The sequence below is a fragment of the Miniopterus natalensis genome, chromosome 16 (assembly GCF_054644295.1).
Source record: "Miniopterus natalensis isolate mMinNat1 chromosome 16, mMinNat1.hap1, whole genome shotgun sequence".
Taxonomy (NCBI): domain Eukaryota; kingdom Metazoa; phylum Chordata; class Mammalia; order Chiroptera; family Miniopteridae; genus Miniopterus; species Miniopterus natalensis.
In genome coordinates, this window is record NC_142096.1 from 26,866,425 (window position 1) to 26,892,730 (window position 26,306).

Here is a 26,306-nt window from a genome sequence, read left to right on the forward strand (position 1 = left end):
GAATTTGAATCAGATCGTTGTCATATACTTCATAAATTTGAAGACACTACCACATTTTACTTTCTCACTGGCTACTATGCCAGATTCAAGGATTTGGCAATCAAGGTTCAATTACATTAAAATATAATTAATATTTATTTTATGCCAGTCATGGTGCTTGTGTTTTTCACATTTGATCTCTAACCTCTTCCGAGCCTCAGTTTTCTCATCTGTAAAATGGGCTTAGCAGTTTCAGAGCATTAATGTTCACTTAAATGGGCACATAGGAAATTCTTAATAAGTAGGACCTAGTTAAAAATGCTAAGCTTTATGTTGGCTTAAGTGCTCATGTTTAGGTTTTTGTGTTAAAATGGGGCACATACTAGGCCAAATCCATATGAGCAACAAGAAAAGAAATGTTAGAGCAGTCAAGCCACTGAGTCTAGGTATGTTGGGGAGTCCTCCCACAGAGGGGAGTCATGCTTAGGGCATCAGCGCATTACTTATTTGGAATAGAAATCTGGGGTACTTGCTTTGATATCATAACTGTATTATATTATCTATTTATTTTATTTTATTTTTGAGAGGCCTTTAATTAAAGTTGGGGACAGTGAAAGAAGAAAGGGCCTAGGATAGAAGAAGCACCAGCAAAGAGACTAGGTGGGGAAAGAGCCTAGGCTGGGCTGCTTTGGCTCACTAAGAAGTCAGAGGAAAGGGGACCTTGGGGACAGGTTCAGGGGGTTAGCCCAGGAGGAGCTGCCACTGCCCATTGCTCCCTCAAGTCTCCTAGAGTTTAGGAAATGCAGGCTTGTGGGGGAAGGAGAGGGGAAGGGAAAGGTGTGAGCATGCTCCAGGGAGGGAGAGTGTGCTCTATTTTTTTTTTTTTAACAGGAGAAAGTCAAAGTTTAATATATGTGCATGGGAAATTCACATAGGCACCATGATTCCATGAAAATTCCAAAATATATTGTCTATTTCAAAGAGAGCACCCAATGAAAAAATCAAGACTACTTTCCTCAGTGAAACTGGGGAATCTGGATGTAGTTTGAAAGCAATCTCTAAAAATGCATTAAACAAAGAAAGCTGGGACAGATATTAACAACAACCTACTTTTCCTGCTAATATGCTGTTTCTCGTCTCTTCCCAGCCAAGCCTGCCCTGGACCCAGCACCCTCCTTTAGTTCCCATCACCTTTGTTATTAAAACAACACTTCCTTATAACACCCAACATGCCTGCTTCCCAGGGCTAGGATTACACGGAAGGCGGGCCATTCTCAAACTTTTTTTGTACATAGTGCTGGAACATGCCCTAATTTTGCATTTTATCAACCAGATCCTGTGTCCCCTTACTGAATGGCCTACTCATTGAGTTGCCTAAGCTACTGTGACTAAGCTACTTCTCAAGTATCTGGTTCCCATGGAGACAGAACAGCTATCACATTGTCAGGCATTCATTTCTTTCTAGGCCTGGAGAGTAAGGCCCAGCCTTCCATGCTCTCCTTGACAGTGCTCAGGAACACCATGAAACCTGTGCTCCAAGAAAAAAGGTTTGCTCCTGAGCTGCTTTAAGACTTCTCAGCCCCAGGGAGCCAAAAGGATACAGGATGTTCTGATCATCTTTGTTATTATTATTGTCAAGATGAATCCTTGTTGAACCACAGATTTTTATAAGGCATGACACTCAGATTTGAGAGCAAATCCTGCCTGACTCCAAAGCTCTCTAATGAGGAGAACATTAAGCAAGCTTTCTTGCATGCTTCAGGCTATAATTTAGTTAGCAATTGTGTCTTCAAAACCTGCTTGGAACAGGAGACACAGGCTGACCTTGAGCATCCAGCACAAAGAAGGTGCTCAAAAAACATTTAAGGAGAAATCAAGCTAAGAGTGTCTGAGAAGCTTGTGATCCTGGGCTGTGCACTGTCGACTCCAACTTGGACGTCTCTAGCCCTGACCATTCCCCGGGCTCACCTCTGCCTCCTTTCCTGGGTCAGGTGGATGTCTAATAGACATCTCAAACTTTTCCAACACCAAACTTTCCATTTCCTTTCCAAATCAGTTCTTCCCCATCTCAACACTCTCATAAGACTATTCTCCCAGTTGCTCAGAACACCTGGCAATGATCATTTTATTCCTATTACTTATTGCCAACCAATCCAAATCATTTCCAAATCCAATTTCTCTCCCTGCAATAGAATCTAGAATCCAATCAGCTCTCTCCATTTCTATTGCTAGTTCATCAGATCACTGCCAAAACCTCCTCTCTTCTCCCGTGCCTCTGCGCCTGATTCTCCACACACAGCCAAAGACATCTAAAAATCCAAATTGGATCTGTCATGTCCTCTCTTGAAGACCTTGAATGACATCCTATGGCATGTGCAATGAGATCAACTCTCCTGACCATGGCTGCGTGGCCCTTTGTCCATGCTCTCATCTCTCTTGACTCCGCATTACCATTACTAAGCTGGGCCATAGTGCCCTCTTTATCTCTCAAACATCAAGCCCTTTTCTGCCTCTGCACTTGCTGTTTCCTTTGCTCAACACCCCCCCCCCCCCCCCCCCCACTTTTAAGCACAGGGCCTCTTGAGGGTCACAGGGCCTCTTCAGGTCTTTCTGACCTCAGGCTCAAAGTGCTGTTCAGAAAGACCTTCCCTAACTAGGCTTTCTACATTTGCTTTCTCCCAAACCCCTTCAACTTATAAATAAGTTTACATTTAAATATCTCGAGTTTGGCTTTTGGAAATTATATGAGATGAAACTTTTTATCACCTGCTCTAGAATGAGAAAATTAAACAAACTAACAAAATATCATTTGATGAAGCCTCAAAATACTAAGGGTTGACACTTTTAAAAATAAAACTCATGGTATTTGTAATGTTTCCTTTGGATATTTTGAGAATCTGAAGGAAAAATTCTAGGGAACCAGAAGTTTCTAGGTTAGGCATGAATTCCATGTGTAAACTAATAATTTATGGTCAAAGATTGACATGAAGTCAATAGGTCATGGAATGTTCACCACCTCGCTTTAAGTTGGCCCCTCTCAATGGCCACAAAGAACTGATCAAGACAATTCTGTGCATCAATTTGGCCCTTAGTGAGAAAGCTTTTAAAGACTTGAGATTTTCTGGATGGTTTTCAAATGCTGGTTTTCTACGTGCATGCTCTTTCCGACACTTCTGTGTGGGTTCCAAGGGCCACTTCTCTTCCACAGAAGTTAGTTGTAGGGACATTATAATGCTTTAGTTAAGATCTTCCAGATTCCTCCTACTGGTTACATGTTGATGTTTCAAGTATTAATCTTTAATTAGTAAAAAACAGGAATATCCCTATATCTAGTAAATAAAAGTATAAGTAGAGTATTAATATAAAAAATTAATACAAAAAAACAACAAAGCAAATATTTATCCAATCCTTATTATACTAGCCTCATAGTAGACTTTCTTAGAATGACTGGTTCTATGGTTTTATTTTTATAATCTGAATTTTTGTTAATTGTCATCTTCTCTCAGAAATTTAACAATGAGATGGGACATAATTGTGTTTTACAGATACCTTATTTCTGGGCAGAAATTCAAATGGTGGAATATTCTTATTCTTACAAATGTGTATTTTTTCCAGCCTTTTAATTTTTGGATTAGGCATTTCTTTAGGGTTAGGAAAAGGAACACTGTACTGTGAAGCTCAATTGATAACCCCTTACTTTCACCTCCACAACTGCACCTGCATAGCATGCACTCAATTATATTTATTGAAACAACAAATACCTGGATGGAATCCATGATGACAACATGCACATTTTATGGGTGTCAACTTTCACACTAAATTGTGACACCCAGAGTCACCAGACATAAGAATTCCGTTTCTAAGGTTCCAAACCAAGAGATTTAAGAATCTAAGACTTGTAATATTATCTCTTTAAAGATTTTAAAAAATTAAAATATCATATTCACAGAATAATTTCAGAAATTACCAGTAGTCACTTTAAATAGCACACTTTTTGAGTGGGAAAGGTTTATGAATCCATCAAGCAATATATCAAAAAAATTTCCAAGGTTTTGGAAAACCCAACTGCAAAACATTGGAACTGAAGGTCTATTCATGTAAGGTGGTCTACGTTACTTTTTACCTACGACACCAAGATAAGTATTGTAACAACTCGAAGATAGAGTACTGGTCCTATTGTCATTCAGTGACCCAGTATTACATACCAGTCACATAAATTTAGCTCCATGGCAAAGGGACTTATAAAGACATTCATAACAAGTGCTTTGAAAATAAAATACTAATATTGCTAATCACTGAAAACAATAGCAAGTGAATATGTGCTCCATTAAATATGTTGTAAATTAAAAAAATAAAAGGGCATGGCAAATAAAAAAAAATACAACCCAAAAGATCTATGTCATCTATACATTTTAGTATTTCATCCTAGATTAACATTTCAATAACTTTTATTTACTGGGGTCTGAAATAAGAATGAATTAAATTGCATAAAGTTTATCTCATTTTTAAGGACCTAAAAAAAAAAATCTCCTTTTGTTCATTTACATGTTTTTGCCTTATGTATATATCTGATGATATAAACCCATCAAGTTATTTTCCTTTTTAGATTTTAAATTTGTTATTTAAAGTTTAACCAAATCCCCATTCGTACAAAAAATTCAATTCTAGGCCTTGTTACTCTGAAGGGAAAAAAAATTGCCTCTTAGTACTCACCCGCCCGTATCTGTTGGCGTAGGACCCAGTAAGCAAGGAATGGAAAACGATGATGGTCTCGTCCAAGTCCCAGATGAACACCCTCTACAAAGGAAGGACCAAATCAATGCCTCTTTCTCTTGCTGGAGAAGCCTTATTATTCAGTTAACTTCAACATGAATAGTAGTCTTGAAATGGGAGACAAATAAAAACTTACCAATCTGAATTTACTAATTTTTAAAAATACAACTATTCAAAGTGTATCTCCCAGCTTTTCTTCAGCTGTAACCTCAGATGACATACAAGGGGATAATTCTATTAGCAACATCAATATCAATATAGGAGAGAGATATAATCTATGTCCTGTCTACTTCTGGAACAGGTTCTCAGCCCCATTATGAAAAAATAAAAAATGAGCTAAAACTAGTCTGTTTATAACTTCTGAGACAAAGAGGGGCAATTGATTAAAAAATCATTCAACTTATCTTTCCTTATCTCTGCTCTCTGTTCAGTAAGAAGTGTTAAAAGAGCTGATCTTATGTTTTATTTTTATCAAGCCAAGAATTTTAAAAATTGCACAGAAAAACTAAAACTTTATATCATCTATTCACCTAATGTTACCTATTGGGCAGTTATCAAATGTCCGGGTTATATATTGCTCCTATTTGGTTTTCTTATGATTAAGGATAGTTAATAACTTAAGCACACACATCACTCCTGCTCTTGACACACCCTTGGGGTATTTGGAACTGGATTTGAAGAACTCATTTCTAAACGGTCTTTGAGATACCACAAAAGGCCTCAAGCCAGCTTTTCTTCTTTCCATTCTCACTCACGCCAGTACATATTCATATAGGTTCTGCTGAAAATTTTCACCTTTTCGGCCAAAATAATCATGTTTTCCACCATCACATTTCCACTTTGGCAAAAAACAGAAACTTAATTGCAGCGGATTCAAGGCTATGAAATCTACCAACCCTTTAAGGTTTTATATAATCGCTCCTGCCTTTGAACTCCACCAAAACACATCTCATAAGATGATGGCCACTTCAGTTTAGAACATTCCAGGTTTTCCTTTCTTAACGTACATAAGTACATGCATGTCTTTAATTACTTAATTGAAATGACAATGATATAAAGCACTATAAGAGAATTTTGTTCAAGTAGAATTATATCATTCACTATACTTCCTTAAAGAGAAATTAGCAGATACTTTACCACATAGCTAAAATGGAAGAAGAAAGAGAAATAATTGCTTCACCTATAATTAATACAGAAGAGAAAATAATGCTTTACTTATAGTTACTATGGAAAAGAAAGCAGTAGCAAAAGCGTCTGGGTACCCTGGTCACTGGCGTTGACAATGCAGGTATATGGAACCATCATTTGGCTCCTAAGATGCCTTGCTATTTCCTTGGGTATTGGCAATGACATACCTCCAGATCAGAGTCCGGGGGAGGTGAAGGGTTATTGTTTCTTCGGCCTCGACCACGTGACTTCCCATCTGAACCTCGACGTAATCGATCAGAATCCGAATCTTTAATGGGCGTTGATGGGCTATGGATGGTGCTGTACTCTGTAGACAGACAGGAAGAGCTTTCATCTTGGTTTTACGTGTTGCCACAATTAACCTTGTTTTAATTCATGGGGAAGTCTGAAGAGCTGAACACACTTCACTCTGCTCAAAGTCTACATTACCTTCTGCATCGGCAAATAATTTATGAGATATTTGATGCCAAGGCTTGTTTTGAAAATATATGTGATCAGAAATGACTAAAATTTAACTGAAGATAACAGGTCGTACTCAGTTGCCTAAATTTTCTTTGTGCTTCTCTATGATTAGATAGTGCTCCCCTAGCCCCCCACTTCAGCGCTTGTTTCCGTCACTCCACGGACAGTGCCTGGCCATACTGAGAGGTTCACACATGAGCCGTACAGCCGCTCTCACACCTACAAAAAGGCTTCTGAAGGTCCGTGGAAAGAAATGAAAAGAAAAATCAGCTCTGTGGCAGGGGAAACAATCACTAGACAGAGTTTTTTGGGAAATTAAAAAATCTCCATTTCTCCCTCATTTTATGTGAGATGAGAGCAGAGATATATGGGCAATACCCGCGCTCTATACAGCATTCATCACAGGTTCTTCCTATGTCTTACTGTCTTTGAACCAAAAATCCCAAGCTAGGCAGCACATTAACATTACTCATCTGGGTAACTCAGAGAAATCACAGAAATAATCACATAGAAACCACAAAATAAAGAACCACCCCCAAGCAGCTCAGAGGAATGGCTGGGCAGTTGTGGAGTTGGGCGGAGACTCTTACCCTATTTCCAGAATGAATAAACCATTTACTCTCACCCATTAGGTACATTTTTTTTCTTAGTCCATCTAGTTCGCATCAGACAACGTCTACCTCCCCAAATTCCAGATGTGCCAGTGTGCTGGCTTTTCCCAAAATCTTGGCCAGATTTCTCTGCTAGATATGGGTTGGAATCTCACAATCTAATGAGGAATGATCACTCTCACTGAGACATTGTTGATGTTACATTTCACCAAACAGAAAACTACGGAGAACAGGTGAAGGCCTTTATTACTGTACTATCAACCCCAACCCTACCAACAGGCCATCCATGCCTCAAACCATGTGGTCTCAGTATTACTTCCACGTTTAAGCCTTAGGAGTCAGGGTAAATAGGAATGGACTTTGACAGAATAAATTCCATTTCTAAATCACGTGAAACAGCCCTATACCTTTGTTTAATTTGAAACCTAAATAGATGGCTGTCAGTTTTAGAGGAGGCTTTTCATAGTAAACAAGGCAGCAAACTTCCTCGTGTAAACAGGTCACGTGATCCTCACACCCAGAAACCGCTGTGATGACTTACAAGTCCCTTAGTTAACTATGGGAAGAAAGTCTCATACAATGCCACTCACTGGGTCCATTTATGTAGTTTCCTGGGATGCATTTTTGAGCTAACTCATAGGACTGTGAGAATACAGTGCTGGCTGGTCAAAGTTAAATGTTCTCAAAATTTACGTTAGATCATTTCTCTTGCAGAGAGAGATAACTCTGCCATCCTCTCTCCTCTCCTCAAGTTGTTCCAAACCAAGCACCTCCTTTCTATGTTTTATAGAGAATTAGGAGCTTCAAATGAATATATTTTTTAAGGAGTTCACTGGATTCAAAGTTGTGAAGAAAAAGTCTTGACCTTCCTTTTCTTTACATATTCTACAATCTACATCTCCAGAACCTAGGTGCCACCATTTTAAACAGAACACATGTGACTCTCTTAACTAGTTTCAGAACACACCATTTACTTTGCAACCAGCACCGCTGGCATCAAATTTAACCTGTGCTTTAAGTACTTGACTACAAAGTCTATCTTGTTAAAAAATATATATTTTTATTGATTTTTTTTTTTTTTTTGAGAGAGAGAAAGGGAGAGAGAGAGAAACATCAATATGAGAGTGAAATATCGATTGGCTGCCTCCTGCACACCCCCTACTGGGGACTGAGCCCGAAACCCAGGCATGTGCCCTGGCTGGGAATCGAACCTGTGACCTCTCTCTGTACCCAGGATGATGCCCAACCAACAGAGCCACACCGCCAGGAGCTGCAAAGGCTATCTTGAATTGTGAGTTCTACAGCTTTGGGAAGTTCATTTTGAGAAGAAGCTATAGGACATCAGGCAATGTACCTTATCACAATATGTCTTTTGCCTTGACTTTCAGATAGCTTAGGGTTAACTTTGTCCTCAAAATTTATCTTACCTAGATTTTCCTAGACTAGATTTCCCCCTATTGTTGCCCAGTCCTTTATTTCTTTGTGTTTCCTTCTGTACCCCTGTTCTAAAAACTCAATTAAATCTTTAAAAATGTATTCCATCTCAATTTTTTTAGAAATGAAAAGGTTATAATTAAATTGATTACTCACTTCTGTAACCTTCCCACCCTCCACCCAAATAAACTCAATGAGCAAAGTATACAGACAGATTTTAAAATCACCTTATCTAAAGTTTTTCCAGGTAGGAAAAAAAGCCCTAAAAGATGGACAATCTGACACCTTCAAATATTAACACACACACAGTTTATACGTCTCAACTTCTTAGAAGGAAGATGAAATTTAAATGATGCAAGCTAGTTTTAAAAAAATCTCTTCCTCTTTGTTCTATGAGGTAGGATTAAATGCATCTACTCTCCTAATCAGCTTTCCTAACTCTAACTTCTCCTTCCTCCTACTAGTGCAAAACAACCCAACAAATAATTTAATCTTCTAATGCACTGACATCTCATGTTTCATTAAAATCCTCTCCAAATTGTTCAACTTTACCCCCACTGAGATAATGGATGTGCAAGTACTCAGAAGAGCATTCATTCCATTTCACAAACATTGGCTGAATGCTCACACTATTCCAGGCACTGTACCAGGGAGGAGCTTGAAGCCTAATGATGAACCAAAGAGATATGGTTCCTGCCTTCTTGGACATTAAAATTCAGAGGGAGGTACTGATTCATGAGAAAAACGAGAGATTATAAAACAATATGGAAAAGGTTGTAACACGGGAAAGGCAGAATGCTAGGAGAGCACTGAGGAAGTCCACACGACTCAGATTTACAAGGTTGTCGAAGCTTCCTGAAGGTGGAGAAAAACTCACCAGTGAAAAGGGAATTGAAATGTGCTCCAGGCAGCCACATGGGCTTATAGGGAGGTGAGGGGGGGAGAAAGAGGGAGAAAGAGATTGAAGAACTGGGAGGGGGGATCAATCTGACCTGAATCTATAGAGGAGAGTACAGAGAAGCGGGGGAGAGGGCAGCGGGGGGGGGGGGGGGGTGGGGGTGGCAAAGAATTCAGTGAGAGAGAGATGTGATCAAATTTCCATTTAGATAGAAGACTCAAGCTCCAGTGTGGCCAGGGTACTGGAGACAAGTGAAGACTAAAAAATGGAGCCCAGCATAGAGGATAATTCAGTTAACTCAGGTCAGGGATACTGGTGGCCCGGACACAGGGAGTGGGGACAGGGAGGGTTAATGTTTTGACGTGTCATTAGGAGGGCAAACCAGTTGGAGAAGGAAGGAAGAAGCCAAGTAGGGTGCTGAGGCTTGCGGGGTGGCAACTGGGCAGATGAAAATACAAGGTATGAGATTTAGGAAGAAGAATGGAAGAATGCAGATGAGGCCTCAGGTTTGTCCTCTGGACATACTGGGGAGTCTGTGGCATTCATGTCCAGTGGGCTGTTAGACTGCTTTGAAGCTCAGGAAAGAGACGTGGTTTGGAAATTGAGAGCGATATAACTTAAGGAATGGGTATAATTAAAAACATGCAACATTATAGGAGAGATGGGCAGAGATAGATGGGAGGGGTGTGAGAAGGAAAACCTAGGTCAGTGTACCACAGAGGAAAGAGCATGGAGAGAGAGTGATCGGTAACTTCAGAGCAGCAAGAGCTAAGGTAAATGAAGAGCGAATCCAAGAGTGTTGTAGATTTAGTCAAAGAGGTCTTTGGTATATTTGGCAAAAGTATAGACTTAAGAATTATTTGGGAGGTAGATTGATGAGATAAAAATGGACAGCAGAAGGTAGAAGAGTAAGAGCAGGGGTTAAAACCCTTGAAATGTTACTGATGACCCTGTAATGGCCAAAATACAATCATTTTTAATAGATTTCAGAGAGAGGGAGAGAAACTTCTATCTCTTATATTCCGCACACACCCTGACCGAGGGTCAAACCCACAACCTGGGCATGTGCTCTGATGGGAACGGAACCTGCCACCTTTTGGTGCATGAAACGACACTCCAACAAACTGAGCCACACCAGCCAGGGCGCCAGCCCTTGCTTTTCAGTCCTCAGTCGTATTTGGCCTCTCTGTGGCTGTGCTGACCACGAGCTCCTTTAAACCACGTACAGGTCCCTGTCCTCTGCTCATCCTGCGCCTCCCACAGTCTTTGTCAGTCTCTTTGGAGCTCTCTTCCTCTGCCCGAAACTTTAATATTAGTGTTCTCTATGTCAGTGATACTCCAAGTGCTGATCTAGGACAGAATAAGGAGTTTGCATCCAGATGTTAATTAATGCAATCCTTCCTTCATCAAAAGTCTTGCTCAGATGGAAAGGGGAAAGTCAGCTAAAGTAAACAGCGGGCTCAGTGATGCCGTTGATTACATTCCAGGGCAAATCCCTGTGTTCTCCTGGACTAGGAAGAAACTGTTAGTGGACAGGCGGCCAGTGGCCGGACTGTATTTGAAGGGCAGGGCACTAGTTTTCGCTGTGGTCCTCTCATCTCACTATAAGCTCTCGGTGGTTGGTAGTATTTGTAGGAGGGGTTTCAACGATAACGTCCAGGTTGATGATTTTAAAGCTTTACCTCGTGATCTCCTGACCTGACCATTGTGCTGTTTGCTAAACCTCTCTGAATATTCTGTGAACAGCACAACTAAAGTTGTCTCAGACGGAATTCTCCTCCTCTGTTAACAAGCCTGATTAGCGGTACCAACATCTACCCAATTTCCCAAGCAAATCACATCAAGACTAAGTTCTGTGGCTTTTATCTCCTAAATACTTTTGTTCTAACTCAAGCTCTCACTACCCCTTGGTTTCATTCTTGGAAATGGCTGTTTCCAAGCTTACCACCCAGAGCCTTTCAACGATCGTCTGTACCACCATCACCGAGAGCTTAGAAACCCCTCAAAGCTCCAGGCTCCCAGTATGGAACAGGAAGGGCCATCTGTATTTCAGGACACCAAACTAGGGACTCAAATGCCACTTTTCAAATCTTGATCTCACTACTTATTAGTAGTGTGATTTGTGCAAGTGATTTGCCTTTTCTGAGACTCAGTTTCATTTTCTATGAAATGGGAATAAATGAGATAACATAAAACTAATGTACAGTAAAGGTACTTAGAACGATATGTGACACTAACACCCTATGATGTTAGCTACCCTGAGAAAAAGAAAAGTCCCACCGAGTTGCTCCGTGACAACCTGATCTCTAACAGATCCCTCCCCTTCATGGTCTGCACTAGGGACAGACACACCTGGTGTTCTTAGTTGGCTGCAAGTGCCAGGCTGTTTCAAGACTCTGCACATTCCGTTTCCTTTTCTTAGGAAGCCTTTTCTCAATGCAACTCCCTCCCCCAATTTGTAAAATTCCTTTGAAAATCCCTAAAGATCAAGCTCAAGTACCTTATTTGTGAATTCTCCATTTAAATCTTGTTTCCTCCTTTGTAATTACATTTATCCCTATCATAGGGTTATATAAATTTTGCAATTATTTATGTTCACAGTGGATAATGTATGATTTGGTTGAATTATTTTGAGCAAATGTCCATCAGTCCTGTTCTTGGAGGGCAGAACTGGTGGTATGCTTTGTATTTTGAAAGCACAGTACGCATCTAGAGTGCCAGGTAGACATTTAAAGAAATCAGTGACGGAAGGAATGAGTGTTTCTCATGTTTAGTCCTTATACTATTAAATCTATGAAGATGATCTATTATTATTTCTATTAGCTAGCCCGAATATTTTCAAATGGAAAATAGCTGTTACTTTTAAATCTTACTTAAAAGGGAATGTTTAAATATTCAGTCTTAAAGTATTAAACTTTATACAAGATCATTAAAATTTTACATTTATAAATACTACTAAATCATTCCATAAAGCCTTCAATATTAAAAAGGTAAACAGAGAACTGGAACTCAGAAGATTCCACCCAGTTCCTCTTGGTTTCTCTAGTTCCCCTGAGCTCACAAGTCTTACTCGAGCCTTGGGGAAGTTACCTCTGTATATTTCAGTCCTCGGTCTCCCGGTTTGTCCAACTGAGGTCAAGATTTTATATTCCTTTGCTAATATATGATTGTTTTAATTTCTTTGCATATTTGCAGATACTTTTCCAAGCCTGATAGTTCTTCAAATTATGTTGATATGTCCTTAAATCATGCTTTCCTTCACAGAAGTTTTTGATTTTTAGGTAGTCCTGCTTGCACAGCATGAAGACCTGGTTGAGATTTAGGGATAAGTGTGCACATTTATTTTAAGGGTAGCAGGGAGTTTCTGCTCTAACTTTACACTCTTGGGACTACATCTGCCAGTGGTAGATGTAAAGGAAGCAGGATACAGGGCTTGTGCTCTGGGAGGGCTCATTTCTAAGTCTGAGTTGAAAGACTCCTCCCCGCAAACAAATAAGTAACCTGACTCCTTGTGGGGAGGAAGCATTTGTCACATGTATGACATTGGGTTGAAGCCAGGGCAGCTACTGTCTCTGGCTGGATCCTAAGTCTACCTATGCTAAGACAATACCAATTACAAAAGGAAATGCAGAGCTTTGGGGAAAATCCTTATAAAGATTATCTGAATTTAGTGAACATGGTCATCAATAATAATACTCTATTTGTTGCTATGGGAAACTCAGATAAAAAGAACAGGGTATATTACTTCCTTAAAAGCAGAATTACCATGTTTGAGACTCAAGACTTAAAGTACATGGGACAATTATACAAGTGAGCGTGAAGATGACGACAGACAGCAATCAACACCCAGGCACCCCCAAACTTTGAGACTCTCAAAATCAGCAGAAGTATATGCAAAAGTCATCATCGGGCGGCATATCAAGTCAAAGTCAGGAAGTTTGAAAGAAAGAATGCTGAGAGCTTCGTTCTGATTTGATGAGGAAAGGATGCCATGGTTTTCCCCAGGAGTCAGATGCATCAAGCTTGATGCCACTGGCAGAAAGAATCCAATACACCCACTGGGTATATTTCTGTTTATAATTTTTAAAATTTGTTTTTTAATGGGGAAAAACTGCTCTGTAAAACTAAGTTAACTGCTTTAAGGTAAATAAGTGAGATTGCATCTTATTCCAGGGATAGATTATATAATCAATACAGAAGGTAAAAACCACACATAATCACAATTACCCCCAAATTCTCCCAATCAGCGGTACTATGGGAGGCAAAGGCAGTGAAACCGACCTGTAGGACGGCAGGATATGGGTCAAAGGCCATGATGACACACGGAGCCAACTTGCCCACACTATTTAATTTTATTTTTTTTGGTCTGTACACTCTAATGCAGTGGTCAGCAATTTTTTATTTTTTTTTTGGCAAAGAGTTGGATAATAAATATCTTAGGTTTTTTGGCCATATGACAACTCTGCTGTTAGAGCCCCCAAACCACTAGACAATTATGTTACTGAAGGAGTGCAACTGTGTTTCAAAAAATCTATTTACAAAACAGATCTGGCTTATGGGAACATAAAATCGTAAAATCATGTTCATTAAAGTAACTGTATTGTATGCATCTCCATGGTGACTATGGGATTCAAGTGACTGCCACCTGACTTCTCTGGGTGCTGCCACTTCTTCAAAGCTGTCATAAGCATTACGTGTTAAAATCGTGTGGTAAACATAGTAATGGAAACATGTTGCTGAACTAAGTGGAGAGAGGTGTAAAACAAAGGGCTATTTTTTGGAGTTGCTAACAAGTAGAAAAAGAATTTAATATGCACTTTGTAGAAGGTCCTATCCTGGTGGTCAGGGAGCTGAGCCATCATGATACCACAATGTATCTACCTTGAACACGCCAACAAGGCAAGACAAGGGTAGCACTTTGTTTTCTCCTGAACACAGTAACACGATGTGCAAGACAGAGTCTCCTCGGGTGGATACAGGCGCCGGACACATACGTCCTGGGCACGATTTTGGGTGCTCATCTCTAATACCATGGCCAGTTGCCGGCACCAAGCCTAACAAAACTGCAAGACAGGCACTGTTCCAGGTGCGTGGCCCTGGGGACACTGGCCACCGGGCTCTTTGTAGTTGACTGAATCTGGAGGTCACAAGTGCAAGCAGGCAAGCACACCAGTGACACCAGATAACGAGCTGTGTTTCTGAGCAAAGAAAAACTGAAAGGCCCTGCCACTGCCCAGTCCTGCTGTTCGCCATGTGGGGGCATGGGGAAATTTAGGTGAAAGGGCAAAGAAAGGGGCACTGGGCCTTTCCCACAGAACACTTAGATTTTCCTTGACTGACAGTGACCTCTCACGATTGAATCTGACGACTGTTCCTCCCAGGCCACCCCCAGGCTGCGGACGCTGCGTCTCCACGGGTCCTTCTCTCCTGTAAGGCCAGGAGGGGCAAGGGCAGCCTGGGTCCAGCCTCTACAGTCAGAGCGCCTCGGAGCTGAAAGCCGAAATTCCTGTCACTCTCCAGACTAAAGAAATTCCCGGGGTGGCTTAAGCCTCGCACCTGAATTCTCGCGCGACAGAATGTTATACTGTGGAAACGAAATGCTCACACCAGAGATGTATATGTATATGCATCGCTCCTTCAGATCAATTTCTTTTTTTCTTCCTCAATAAAGGGGAATAATGCTGGAAAATGTCTTTAACTAGATCTTTATGTATTGTTTCTTAAAAACAATCTTTGACATGAATCAATGCACAGCAGCTACAAAATAGCTCATCTCCTTGCTTGGACCTGATTTCCCATTCGTGCACCCTTCAGTCCTGGAGCTTTGGGAATGAATAGGGAAGCTTTTCTTATGCCATATTTTTACAAAATGGTCATTAATGCCACACTATACTGAAGATGGCCTGCAACCTCAGATATAATTGAGTTTCACTTTTTCCCACCTGCCCTCTCACCACTGCGATTTGTGAAATTCTGACTCAGGAGATGCCACTCATGAATGTTTTGACCATAAAGGTTTCTAAATGGCTCGGAGCATTTTCCACTCGCTTTCTTAGAACTCATCTGTGTGAATCTGTGGAGATGGCAGCTGTTTGGATTTGATCTTTCTTGAACTTCTGAAAGAGAAATCAATATGCAATACTTCCTTCTTAGGGAGTGGTGCCTCCAGCCACTGCCCCTGGTCTGCTGACCGCTGTTGATCAGGCCACTCTGGCCATGGCCAGCTCCACGACGTGTGACCTATGCAGTTACACAGGGCTGCATGCCCAGATGGGCCCTGCACTTGGTTTAATCTCTGCTGTGCTGTCTGGAATTCCTTTATGAACAAGGGGCCCACATCTTCGTTTTACACCGAGGCCCTCAAATTATGTAGCCGGTCCTGCCTCTAGCATCACGAACAAATCTCTGAGCATAAGCTACCTTAGGATTACATGGTAAACCTGAGCACCTACTCTGTGCCAGGCAACGCGCTAAGCACTGACACTGTAGCTGAGCCGAACAAAAGCTCCTGCCCTCACAGCAGCTCAGGGCTGCCTGCATTCGCTACATACCAGGTGGCCACCAGCAGCAGCAGGAGACGTCTTGCCACTCTTTTAAGACCAAGTCTCCCCCCAGCCACCTGGCTTCTCATTCACTGAGGCAATAGAAGCTCCTATTCTACAGTCTCTGTGCCAGATAAACCTCCTACCAGGACTTTTTTACACTCCGCCTGCCTTCCCTCTTGTTATGATGAATGAACCTTCTGCGCTCCTAAGGCCAGCCCGTCATCTGGGCGCGAGATCGCGAGCCCGTCACCTCTACCAGCCAGAGCTCCCTGTCTTCTGATACAGGTTAGGCCTATTCTTGCCTAAAATATACCCCCAAATTCTCTCTCATATCTGCTCCCCTTCTCAAATAGCCTGTAGTGTATAGCAAAAATAAGTAAAAGAACTGTGAATATTTGCTGCCTGAATTTCCTCTCCTCTTCTCTTCTGAACCCACTTCAATCCTACTATTTTCTCCAAAACATCAACACTCCACTATGACAAGATCACCAATGACCCCGACACTGTCAAATCCAATAGTCAAGTCTCAGTTTTCATTTTTCTCAAGTTTTCACCGGCCCTGCACACAGCCCAATCTCTCCTTCCTCCTGCAACTCTGACTTGCCCCGGACTCCGGGAGGCCTCCTCCTTGGTGCAAGGTCCTGGCCTTGACTGGCTCTCACTCCTGCACTGACGCTCGCTGGCCTGGTCATCTCACCCAGGCACCTAAGCTTTAAGTGGCATTTGTGATGACTCACAAATTTAGGTCCTAAACTGTGTGCTGTGGACATCAGGCTCACTTGCCACCTCCCCTGGAATTTCTAATAGCATCTCAGAGTTCACGTGTGCTAACCAGAACCCCGTTCCCTCAACCACACCTTCTCTTCCCGCCGCCTTCCCACATCCATAAATGGAAAACGCACTTTTCTACCTGTTGGGGCCAAATCCCTGTTTCCTCCTTGATGACTCCTGCCTTCTCGCTCCCCATGTTCAATCTAATGACAAATCCCGGTCATGGGACTTTCTAAGTCTCTCAAATCTGACCACTGCCCAGCACTGACGCCCCGGTACCTGCTGCCTGGACCACTGGAATCATGTCCTACGTGATGGCCCCGTTCACCCTCTCGCCCGGATACAGCTCATTCTCTGCCCAACAACCAGACTGAGTCTTTTCCAATGTGTGTGACATTTTGTCACTTTTCTGCTTAAATACTTCCCACCTCCTTCAAAATCAAAGCCCAAGCCCTCCGCTGCCCACACGCCTGCTGTGATCTGGCCTCTGCACCCCCTCCCCTCACCCGGGCCCCTCTCCTCTCCCCCTGTGCTCCAACCACTCGCCTTCTTGCCGCTGGCTGAACCCCCAAGCACAGCCCAGCCCCACCTCCAGGCCTCGATGACTGCTGCTTCCTCTCCCACAATACTCTCCCCCCAGAGAGCAAGGTGGCTGCCTCCTCACCTCTTTTAGGTCTCTGCTAAAATGTCACCTTGCCCGACCACCCTTCCGGCAGTGGTAAGGACAGAGGCAGGTGGGCAGCTTCGGACGGGCACCTGCCTGGGTAGGTTGGCTGCCACCTTCTCCCGGAGGTTTGGGGCCAGAGGAAAGGAACTGCCCAGGACCAAGCTTACGGACCCTACACTGACTCCAGAAACGTGACCCTCTTTCCTTTCAATATCTGGGAAATAACCCACCTGTGGAGGGGGTGGATCGAGCCAATTTTGGTCCATCTCACGTTCTCCTAACTTACAGGACAGAACACGGAAAGCTGAGCAGTTCCAATTTCCTTTTAGTGAGCAGCATAACCGACACATTCTAACAGTAGGAGGTGCATGCATTTCAGAAGGGGCTGGTAACTTGTAATTTATATAACTGTCTGAATCTTCCTTTATTCAACAGTAGGATGGGGGCAGCACCACTGTGAAGATTATATACAGTAACACACGATAAGGTATTTTGTAGAAACATGTTAATGTTAGTAAACAAACTGTCCAGTCGCCTCTCTGGACCCAGTCACCTTATTCATAAAAATGATCATAAAGTGATCTTCCAGCTCCAAATGCGCTCATCTTTAGTGAAACTGATACCTCGTTTGAGTTTGTTCTGATGGAACACTACCCTGTCATTAAGCCCAGTTAACAGGGCCCGTTCCTCTAGCCTTGAGTGAATGTCCCTTCCTTAGCCTCTGTCCCACACTCACATCTTTCAATGCTGAGGACACATTTCACCTCCTTTGTCAGTTTTTTCTCTAAACACTTTATATAAGAAATCTCTGTTCCTGCATTCTTCCTGGGCACTTGGCTACTTCTTCTAGCACAACATTTTTAAAATTCAACCTTTATTAAGTTTGGCTGTTCATATAGTATAATGCTCCTGAGGACAGGCAGTAATCCTCCTGCTCTCTGAATCCCCACAGACCCCAACAGTGCTTCACACGACTAGCTAACAAAATGCAGGAGATCACCATCAAACCCACTCACATATGGAAATAGAAGAATCGGCGTCTTCTGCCCTTCCTCCCACTAGCAATAGCATGACGCAATCTAATAGCCAGTTAAGGAATAAGTCTCATGAGAACTGTGCTTCCTCAGCAACTTCTATCAATATCAAGGTCCAGTCAAGGGAGGTAATTAGCTGAACAAATGTATTGAAACAGACGCTTTAGGGAAAACACTAAACGGGAAACGAAAAGAAAGAGACTCCACAGGAAAAAGTTCTTAGAATGCTTAAAGGGAGATCATTTACAATGTTGTCAGGGATGGAAAATAAACTGCAGAAGTTGAAAACAACATCAGTGGTAAAAAAAAAAAAAGAATTCCTACATTTGGGAGGCATTTTGTAATTGGCAATGTGCTATTTTATACAAATCAGTTGAATTAAAAATAACAAGCCTATTAATTAGGGCCGAGTGGGGGGCTTTGAGCAGAGAGAAGATAGATAGGTGTATGCTCTTGGGAAGCTATAATCATGAGAAGAGGTTTCTGTGCACCTATTAACCAAAATGGCAAGTGTTTACAAAATTGGGGTTATAATTAATTATGATTTAATTTGCAAAGTAAGCACTTCCTGAGCATGAAGTGCTTGTGGAGACTCTTCTCTGGCCCTTGTTCTTATTGAACAAAAATGTAAATTCCTATTTTATTTTCTGAACAAACTATATCCTTCCTTTCTCCAAAAAGGTTTTAAGATAGATAACTCACCAAATATACATGATGACTATATAGGAATCTTTTAAAAAATGAATGAGTACATTAGAAGAAAAATTGGGCTGGAAAAGGTAAGATAAAGCCAGGAGAGAGAGTGGCCAACACAGGTCTGCTTGCCCAGAGGTCTACACTCAAAGGCACCAACCTGTCTCATGGGTGCATAAGATGAGACAAAGCAAGTTATCTACAGAAAGGCAGGTGTTCCTAGTAGAGACAAGGCCGACATGCCTCACAGGACTTCTGATTGAGAGGATGCTGTGTGGTGTCAGGAACAGAGCCTCATGGCAAACAGCACAGCCAGTTTCCCAAGGTGCTTGCTTCTAAGGCTGACTCCTGCTGACTCCATACTCAGTACTTCGGAGCACAGAGCACTGGGGTCAGGCACCTTGCTTATTTTAGGGTAAAGCTGAAACTATCTAGAAGAAGGGAGCCATTATTGATCTTTCTGGCAGCAAACAGATGCAAGTTTCTCCTTGAGTTTTAAGCAGCAATGAGGAAAGAGGTTATACTAATGAGTCACTTGAGAGGAGGTATACTTGGTTGGTGGGCCGAGTGGAGACCCATAGCTTTACTAAATTAGCTATGCTGAAAACAGGAATGATATTGTCTTACTAATCAAGAAAGTTTCCCATGTGGAAAGCGATAGCTGAGAGGGCCTGTGCTGCGCCTCACAAAGCTACCTGGGATTTGTGCAGAAACTACAAAGTGAGGGGCCATCAAGCCTTCGAAGTTACATGTCACAGGATGTGACCATGATAATTTTATACCAGGAGATTTTTAAGTGTAAACTATCTATATTGTCAAAAAAGGGGAGGGGGACCTCAGCAAGCCCTTTAATAAATTATTATTTTACATTATATATTCACAGTGAATATTTTACCTTATCAAAGGATAAAAGAACTAAAATAAGGGAAGCTTGATATCTCTAGGTTTTCAGCCATAATAAACCAAAGGCAAGAAAACGTGTTGACTAGTCTTACAGAGTTAACTAGAAGTCAGATTAATAAACATTAATTGAATTAATTTTAGAAAATTGCTTTGACTTTCTTATCTATATTCCATAACCGTTAACTTTCCTTCTACACAATCACTAATTGAGGTCTCCCAGGTAAATTAATTCCTCGGTCAAGGTCTAGCAACTAAATTAATAGAGCTTTATCCCCGGAGGACAGCCATTATCCACTCTCCAGTAGTCGACAGACAACCTCATAGAAACTTCTATCATCCTCATTACACATTTCAACCTCTGCTTTCAATCTCCCACAGTCATTCTACGTGAAGCCACTCTGGTGACCACAGGTCAGGGGCTTTAGTCTCTGAAACAACCACGATGCACAATGCACTATGTAATCACATTTAAGAGGGAGAACATCGGCCTCCTGAGGCCAGGATCTGCCTTTCTTGTCATCTCTATGTCCCCAGCACCAAGCACAGTCAGTGCCTGGCATGCAGCAAGTGTTTATGAGTATCTGTTGAATGCATAAATGGAAGAGATGAACATTTGAAGGCCTGGTACGTGTCAGCTAGCCAAATACATAACTTCATTCTCACATTCATTCCATGTGCATTTTATAGAAAATGGATACACTGATGTGCTAAGTGACCCACCCAGAGTAAATCAGAGAACCCAGGTTGGCCCAACTCCAAGACCCTAGCCACCAGTCCACCACTCCAGATTCTTTCACTTGTGCTCCAAGGAAGGGTGGTGCACAAGATACTCAGATATTCCCGACAGGGGTGAGGCGGGTGAGGTGCGGCACCCACTGTGCATTATGCTCAATTCCTAGTAAATCTCATTGTATCCAAGCATCAGGAAAGACTTAAAGGAACCCCTACAACTTGTCCCTAACTGATTCTACTTTGGAGCTCATTGGAGGACATCCATCTTCAGGAGACAGTGGTGCTGACCAGGCAGCCTGGGAAAGGCCATACCAGGTCATGCTGTCTCCCAAGGCTGCCACCCCAGAGTGCCATCAAGAGATGCCCCTGAGGACAACGAAAGGCTGTGCTGCTTTGGGAAAATGAAGTCTTTCTAGATCGATTATTCATAATCACCCAAAGTAAGGTCTTAGGCGAAAGAATTCATACAGTTCACTTCTAACTTTAAAATTCAAAGCGTGCCCACTGCCCAGTTGCTCAGGCTAACGGTACTCAAGTGGACTCGTAGACATAAGAAAGTTGTCAGTTTAAAACTCAGCTATGTTCTAAATATTTTAAAACCAGCTGCTGAAATTCAGCAACTATTTTCTCACAGAAACAATGGTAGACATGATTTCCAGACCAACCCATGATTATCAGGTCAATCAATAATCCCGCAAACACTGCACACACAGGGTGGGGCAAGAGTAGGTTTACAGTTGCGAGTACAGGAAACACAGAGTTTATTCTTGTATTATTATTATTGTATTATTTTCCATATGAACAACTGTAAGCCTACTTTTGCCCCACCCTGTATACAATGTAAAATACTAGAACACTGCACTCAAACATTAGCAGTTACCTAAAAGTGAAAAACTGGAAACTGTCTTAAGTAGCAGTACTGAAGAAAATGCAATTTTAATTTTATGAAATGGGTAACGTTTCTGAAGGGGTCATATAAATATTTTCAAAAGTGTTAGAAGGTGACCGTGCTGGGTTTAGAGGCCTGTTTTCACTTTCAAATGGATGGCTGCCCTTTCCTTGATTCAAGAACATTATTATCCCGACACTTAGTCACCAAGTATCAACTCATCAGCTGTGAGCCACGAGCAGGGAAATCAAGAAAAAATGTTGGCAAGGTAGAGAATGAATTCCTTGGTGGGGAAGGGGAGGGAAATGGTAAAGGGATGTTGTGGGAAACTGTTTCCAAAGCAGGCCCATGACAGATAATTATTAAATAGGATAAAATGGGAGCGAGGATAGAGCAGATTCAAGACAGTGGAAGATACTATTCAGGGGATACTTACAGTACAAGGCAACCTTAACCATACTACACACCACTTCTCTGTAATTTCAGGCCTACAGATTTTAGCAGCAAATAGAGATCATTCAAACACTGAATGTATTTAACCGAATCCCTCCTAGCATATGCCTTTGCCAGGCGCTATGAATGACTGAAGAGAATCAATACGACGTAGCTGCTACATTTCACAAGTTTTTGTTTACATTTTCATTTTTCTGCTTGTTTGAAACTTCAGACCCAGTGGTTTCAAGAAGTGGTGTGCCTTCCTGATTAAGAACTCAGGTTTGAAGCTAAGCTTCCGGAGGTTACGTCCCAGGGCTGTCACTGACCTATCTTCCCCATCTGTAAAATGGGGACAATGGAAACACTGCCTGTCTCGTGTGGCTGGGTGGGAATGAGCTAATTTCAGGAATGAACAGTGCTTAGAACAATGTCTGGCACATAGTAAGCACTCAGAAGAATATAGGCTGTTATACTTCTATATAAAGTCCACAACAAAAACACTTATTGAATTTTTCTCTGTATATTGTTAAGTCAAAAAAGTAGGGTACAGAATAGTATGTATGGTATTCTACTTTAAGGAAAAAATAAAAAGTATATATACTTGAAAGTAAACAAAAGTGGCAGGTGCTATGCAAGTTTATTTATATAAGCAAAGTGTATCCTTGGAACGATACACAAGAAACTCAGCTGGAAGAAACTAGGTACAGAAGAGAAAGGTAATTTCATTTTTCTCTACAAACCCTTATGGACCTTCATATTTCTGTCCCATGCTCATGTGTTATCATCCAGGAAATTTTGAAAAATATTGATTAAACTTAATTTTTTTTGGCTAGCAAGCAGAGAACAAAATTGGTAGCCATTAGTTCATCAATCCTACCTTTACTTAAAAGCTAATCCAAAACTTATCCACGAAACCATCCAATCCTGATTAAATGAGATCGAAAGATGGCAAACAGATAATTGTGTTCTTTTCCAACCATCTCAAATTAAAAAACGGAATCAGTCAATGCTGACGTCCTTAAACACGAGAACTTACTACACTGATTTGTGTGAGTCTCACAAGATGCTTAATACTTTATAGAAGCAATAAGTCAGTTAGCTACAAAAAAAGATAAAATAATAAATGTTTAAGAGGGTTAGTAAACTAATTAGTTCAATAAAATACGCCTTTTTATTTAGATTTATGACATATACAAACCATATGTTATATATAAATATAAGAATTATATATTAGAATCCAAGTGTATTCATTTGATGCTAAAAGGCATCTTGATTTCTGGTTAACTGAAAAAAAATTACTCAAGCCTGTAATGAAGCACAAAATGGGTGAATGCTAAAACACTGGATTTTCTACTTCTTGGAAATACAGTCCAAAATTCAAAGGAAACTCATTTTTATTACATTTCTGACAATATAAAACAAAGAGTGAACTCTATTTCCAAGAACTTTATAATCTTGTTAATCCTCTGGGGAGAAAAAAAAGAAAGAAAACAAATGCCATGAAGACAAACCAACTCAACAACCCCAAACAGACATCTGTTTTGCTTTCTCTCATCTTAATAGCCCGGCTAGTTTAGATACAAATACTTGTTTTGCTGACAAATGTTTCCAAAATGTGAGTGAAAATTGTTTCACTGAAATAGTTTATTGTTGAGCTGAACAAATTACAAACTTCTCTGAAGTCCATGAAGCATCTGTGAAACTGAGCTAGCGTGGCCTAAAGATTTTCAAAACTGCTCACTGGGCAAAACACAGGACTCGAGGTGCCTGATGCTGCAAACCTCAGGATTTCTACAGGGAAGACGTGGGCATGCGAGGTAGTATAGATGTGGCCCAAATTCCTTGCATTTATACGGAAGACGGGGGCAGTTTAGTTTTTCAGCCTGTCACACTGAATTCCTGTGAGGGCTCAGCATTCTCCTGCAACTTTGCACAAGAATGTTCCCCTGTTTTCAGGCACTTTGCTCTACTTTCGGGGGCCTTGGCAAGGATCAAAGAAGCAGAGGGAACAAATGGTTTCCCATGCATATTGAATTCCCTCTTATACTGACTTTTTCCTCTGTCACTTGAAATTCAATATTGGCAAGATTCCCGTACATCACCTTAACCAGTAAATCGTTTGCATGCAGTCAGAGCATGAAAAGGTAGATTTCAACAGCAAGTTTTTGTAAGGAATTCAAATGAACAAATTGGATGAAAAATTAACCTTTTTATGGTATCTGTACTAAAACGCATGACTAATAAATAAAACTAGGTTTTATTTCACATTAACCTGAAATATTTTATCATTCACTCTTCTCTCTCTGACTGCTTTGTTTTGTATTGCCTAAGAAGTACAATTTTATAGGTGAAGAGTCCTTTTGTAAGAATTTGGCCTCAAAATTCTTGATTAACTTAATAATACCTAACATTTATTGAGCATTTAAGAACTATGTGCCAAGTTTTCCTTACCTGTAAAATGGGGACAAATAGTACCTACCTCATGGGTATATAATAAGATTACATGTAACATAACGTAAACCTCTAAACACAATAATTATATTTTTACTATATTATTATTATGATAATTGTGCTAATTATTATACAATGTTCTAAGAGATTTTGGACAAGAAATATGTTTTTAAGCCAAATTATTTAAATACAGCACAGTAACTGAATTACAAATGAGTGTTCATGTTTTCATTATACATATATGAGTCATATATGCAACAAATGCAGAAAAGGCATTCTTTATACAGACTCTCAGCAAACTGGGATTAGAGGGGAATTTCCTCGAGTTGTTTAAAATACTAACAAACACCTACAAAGAACCTACAGCTAACATCATACTTAACAGTGAAAAACTGGATGTTTTCTCCCTAAGATCAGGCATAAGGCAAGGATGCCTCCTCTTAACCACTCCTACTTGGCACTGTACTTGAAGTCCTAGCTAACGCTATTAGATAAGAAAGGAAATAAAAGGTTTTTGGACTGGGAAAAAAGAAACAACGCTGTCTTTGTTCACAGGTGGTATGACTGTCTATGTAAAAAATACCAAAGAATCAACAAAAAACTCCTGGAACTAATAAGTTATTATAGAAAGGTTGCAGGGTACAAGGATAATATACAAAAGTTAATTACTTTCCCATATACCTGCAATGAATAATTGGAATTTGAAATAAAAAGCACAACATCATTTATATTAGCATCAAAAAAGAGAAAGAAATCTAAATCTAAAAAATAAATATAAGATCTATATAAAGAAAACTTCAAAACTGACTAGAAAAATAAAAATCTAAATTAAAGGGGAGATATTCCATGTATATGGGCAGGAAGATTCAATATTGTCAACATTCAGTATCATCAGTTCTTCCCAACTTGATCTATAGATTCAATGCAATTCCAATAAAAATCCCAGTAAGTTACTTGGTGGATATTGATAAGCTGATTCTAAAGTTTATATGGAAAAGCAAAAGACTGAAAATAGCCAACACAATATTGAAAAACAAAATCAGAGGACTGGGACTACCCAACTTAAAGAGTTACTGTGAAGATACAGTAACCAAGACAATGTAGTATTGGTAAAAGAACAGACAAATAGATCAATGCAACAGAATAGAGAGCTAAAAAACAGACCCACAAGTATAGTACACTGATCTCTGACAAAGGAGTAATGGCATATCAATGGAGCAAAAATGGGCTTTTCAACAAATGATGCTATGACAACTGGGTATCTACACGCAAAAAATGAATCTAGACACTGATCTTCCACTTTTCACAAAAATTAATTCAAAATGGATCAGAGACCTAAATGTAAAATGCAAAACTATGAAACTTCTAGACCATCACATAGGAGAAAACTTGTGGCATGGCAAAACGTTTTTAGATACAAAACCAAAAGCCTGCTCCACGAAAGAAAAAATTCGTAAGTTGGACTTCAAATTAAAACCTTCTGCTCTGCAAAAGATACTGTTAAGAGAATGAAAAGACAAGCGAAAGACTAGGAGAAAGTATTTGCAAAACGCATATCTGATAAAGGACTTGTATCCAAAACATACTAAGAACTCTTAAAACTCAACATTAAGAAAACAAACAACCTGATTAAAAAGTGGGCCAAAGGTCTGAAGAGACACCTCACCAAAGAAGATAAACAGGCATATGAAAAGATACTCGTCATATTTCATTAGGGAAATGCAAATTCAAACAACTAGATGATACTCCACACCTATTAGCATGGCCAAAATCTGACACAGTGACAACATGAAATGCTGGCAAAGATGTGGAGCAACAGGAACTCTCATTCTTTACCAGTG

The 26,306-nt window shown here is 40.6% G+C and overlaps 1 protein-coding gene across 2 annotated transcripts in view; it reads right to left on the reverse strand.

The window, feature by feature from the left end:
- Positions 1-26,306, reverse strand: part of EYA1 (EYA transcriptional coactivator and phosphatase 1) — a 139,163-nt gene that overhangs the window by 59,986 nt on the left and 52,871 nt on the right. For both annotated transcript variants that reach the window (XM_016216049.2, XM_016216047.2), the window contains exons 9-10: positions 6,108-6,247; positions 4,693-4,776 (exon numbers count right to left, since the gene is read on the reverse strand). In XM_016216049.2, coding sequence (XP_016071535.2) covers positions 4,693-4,776; positions 6,108-6,247 — 224 coding nt within the window. The remainder of the gene's footprint in view (positions 1-4,692; positions 4,777-6,107; positions 6,248-26,306) is intronic.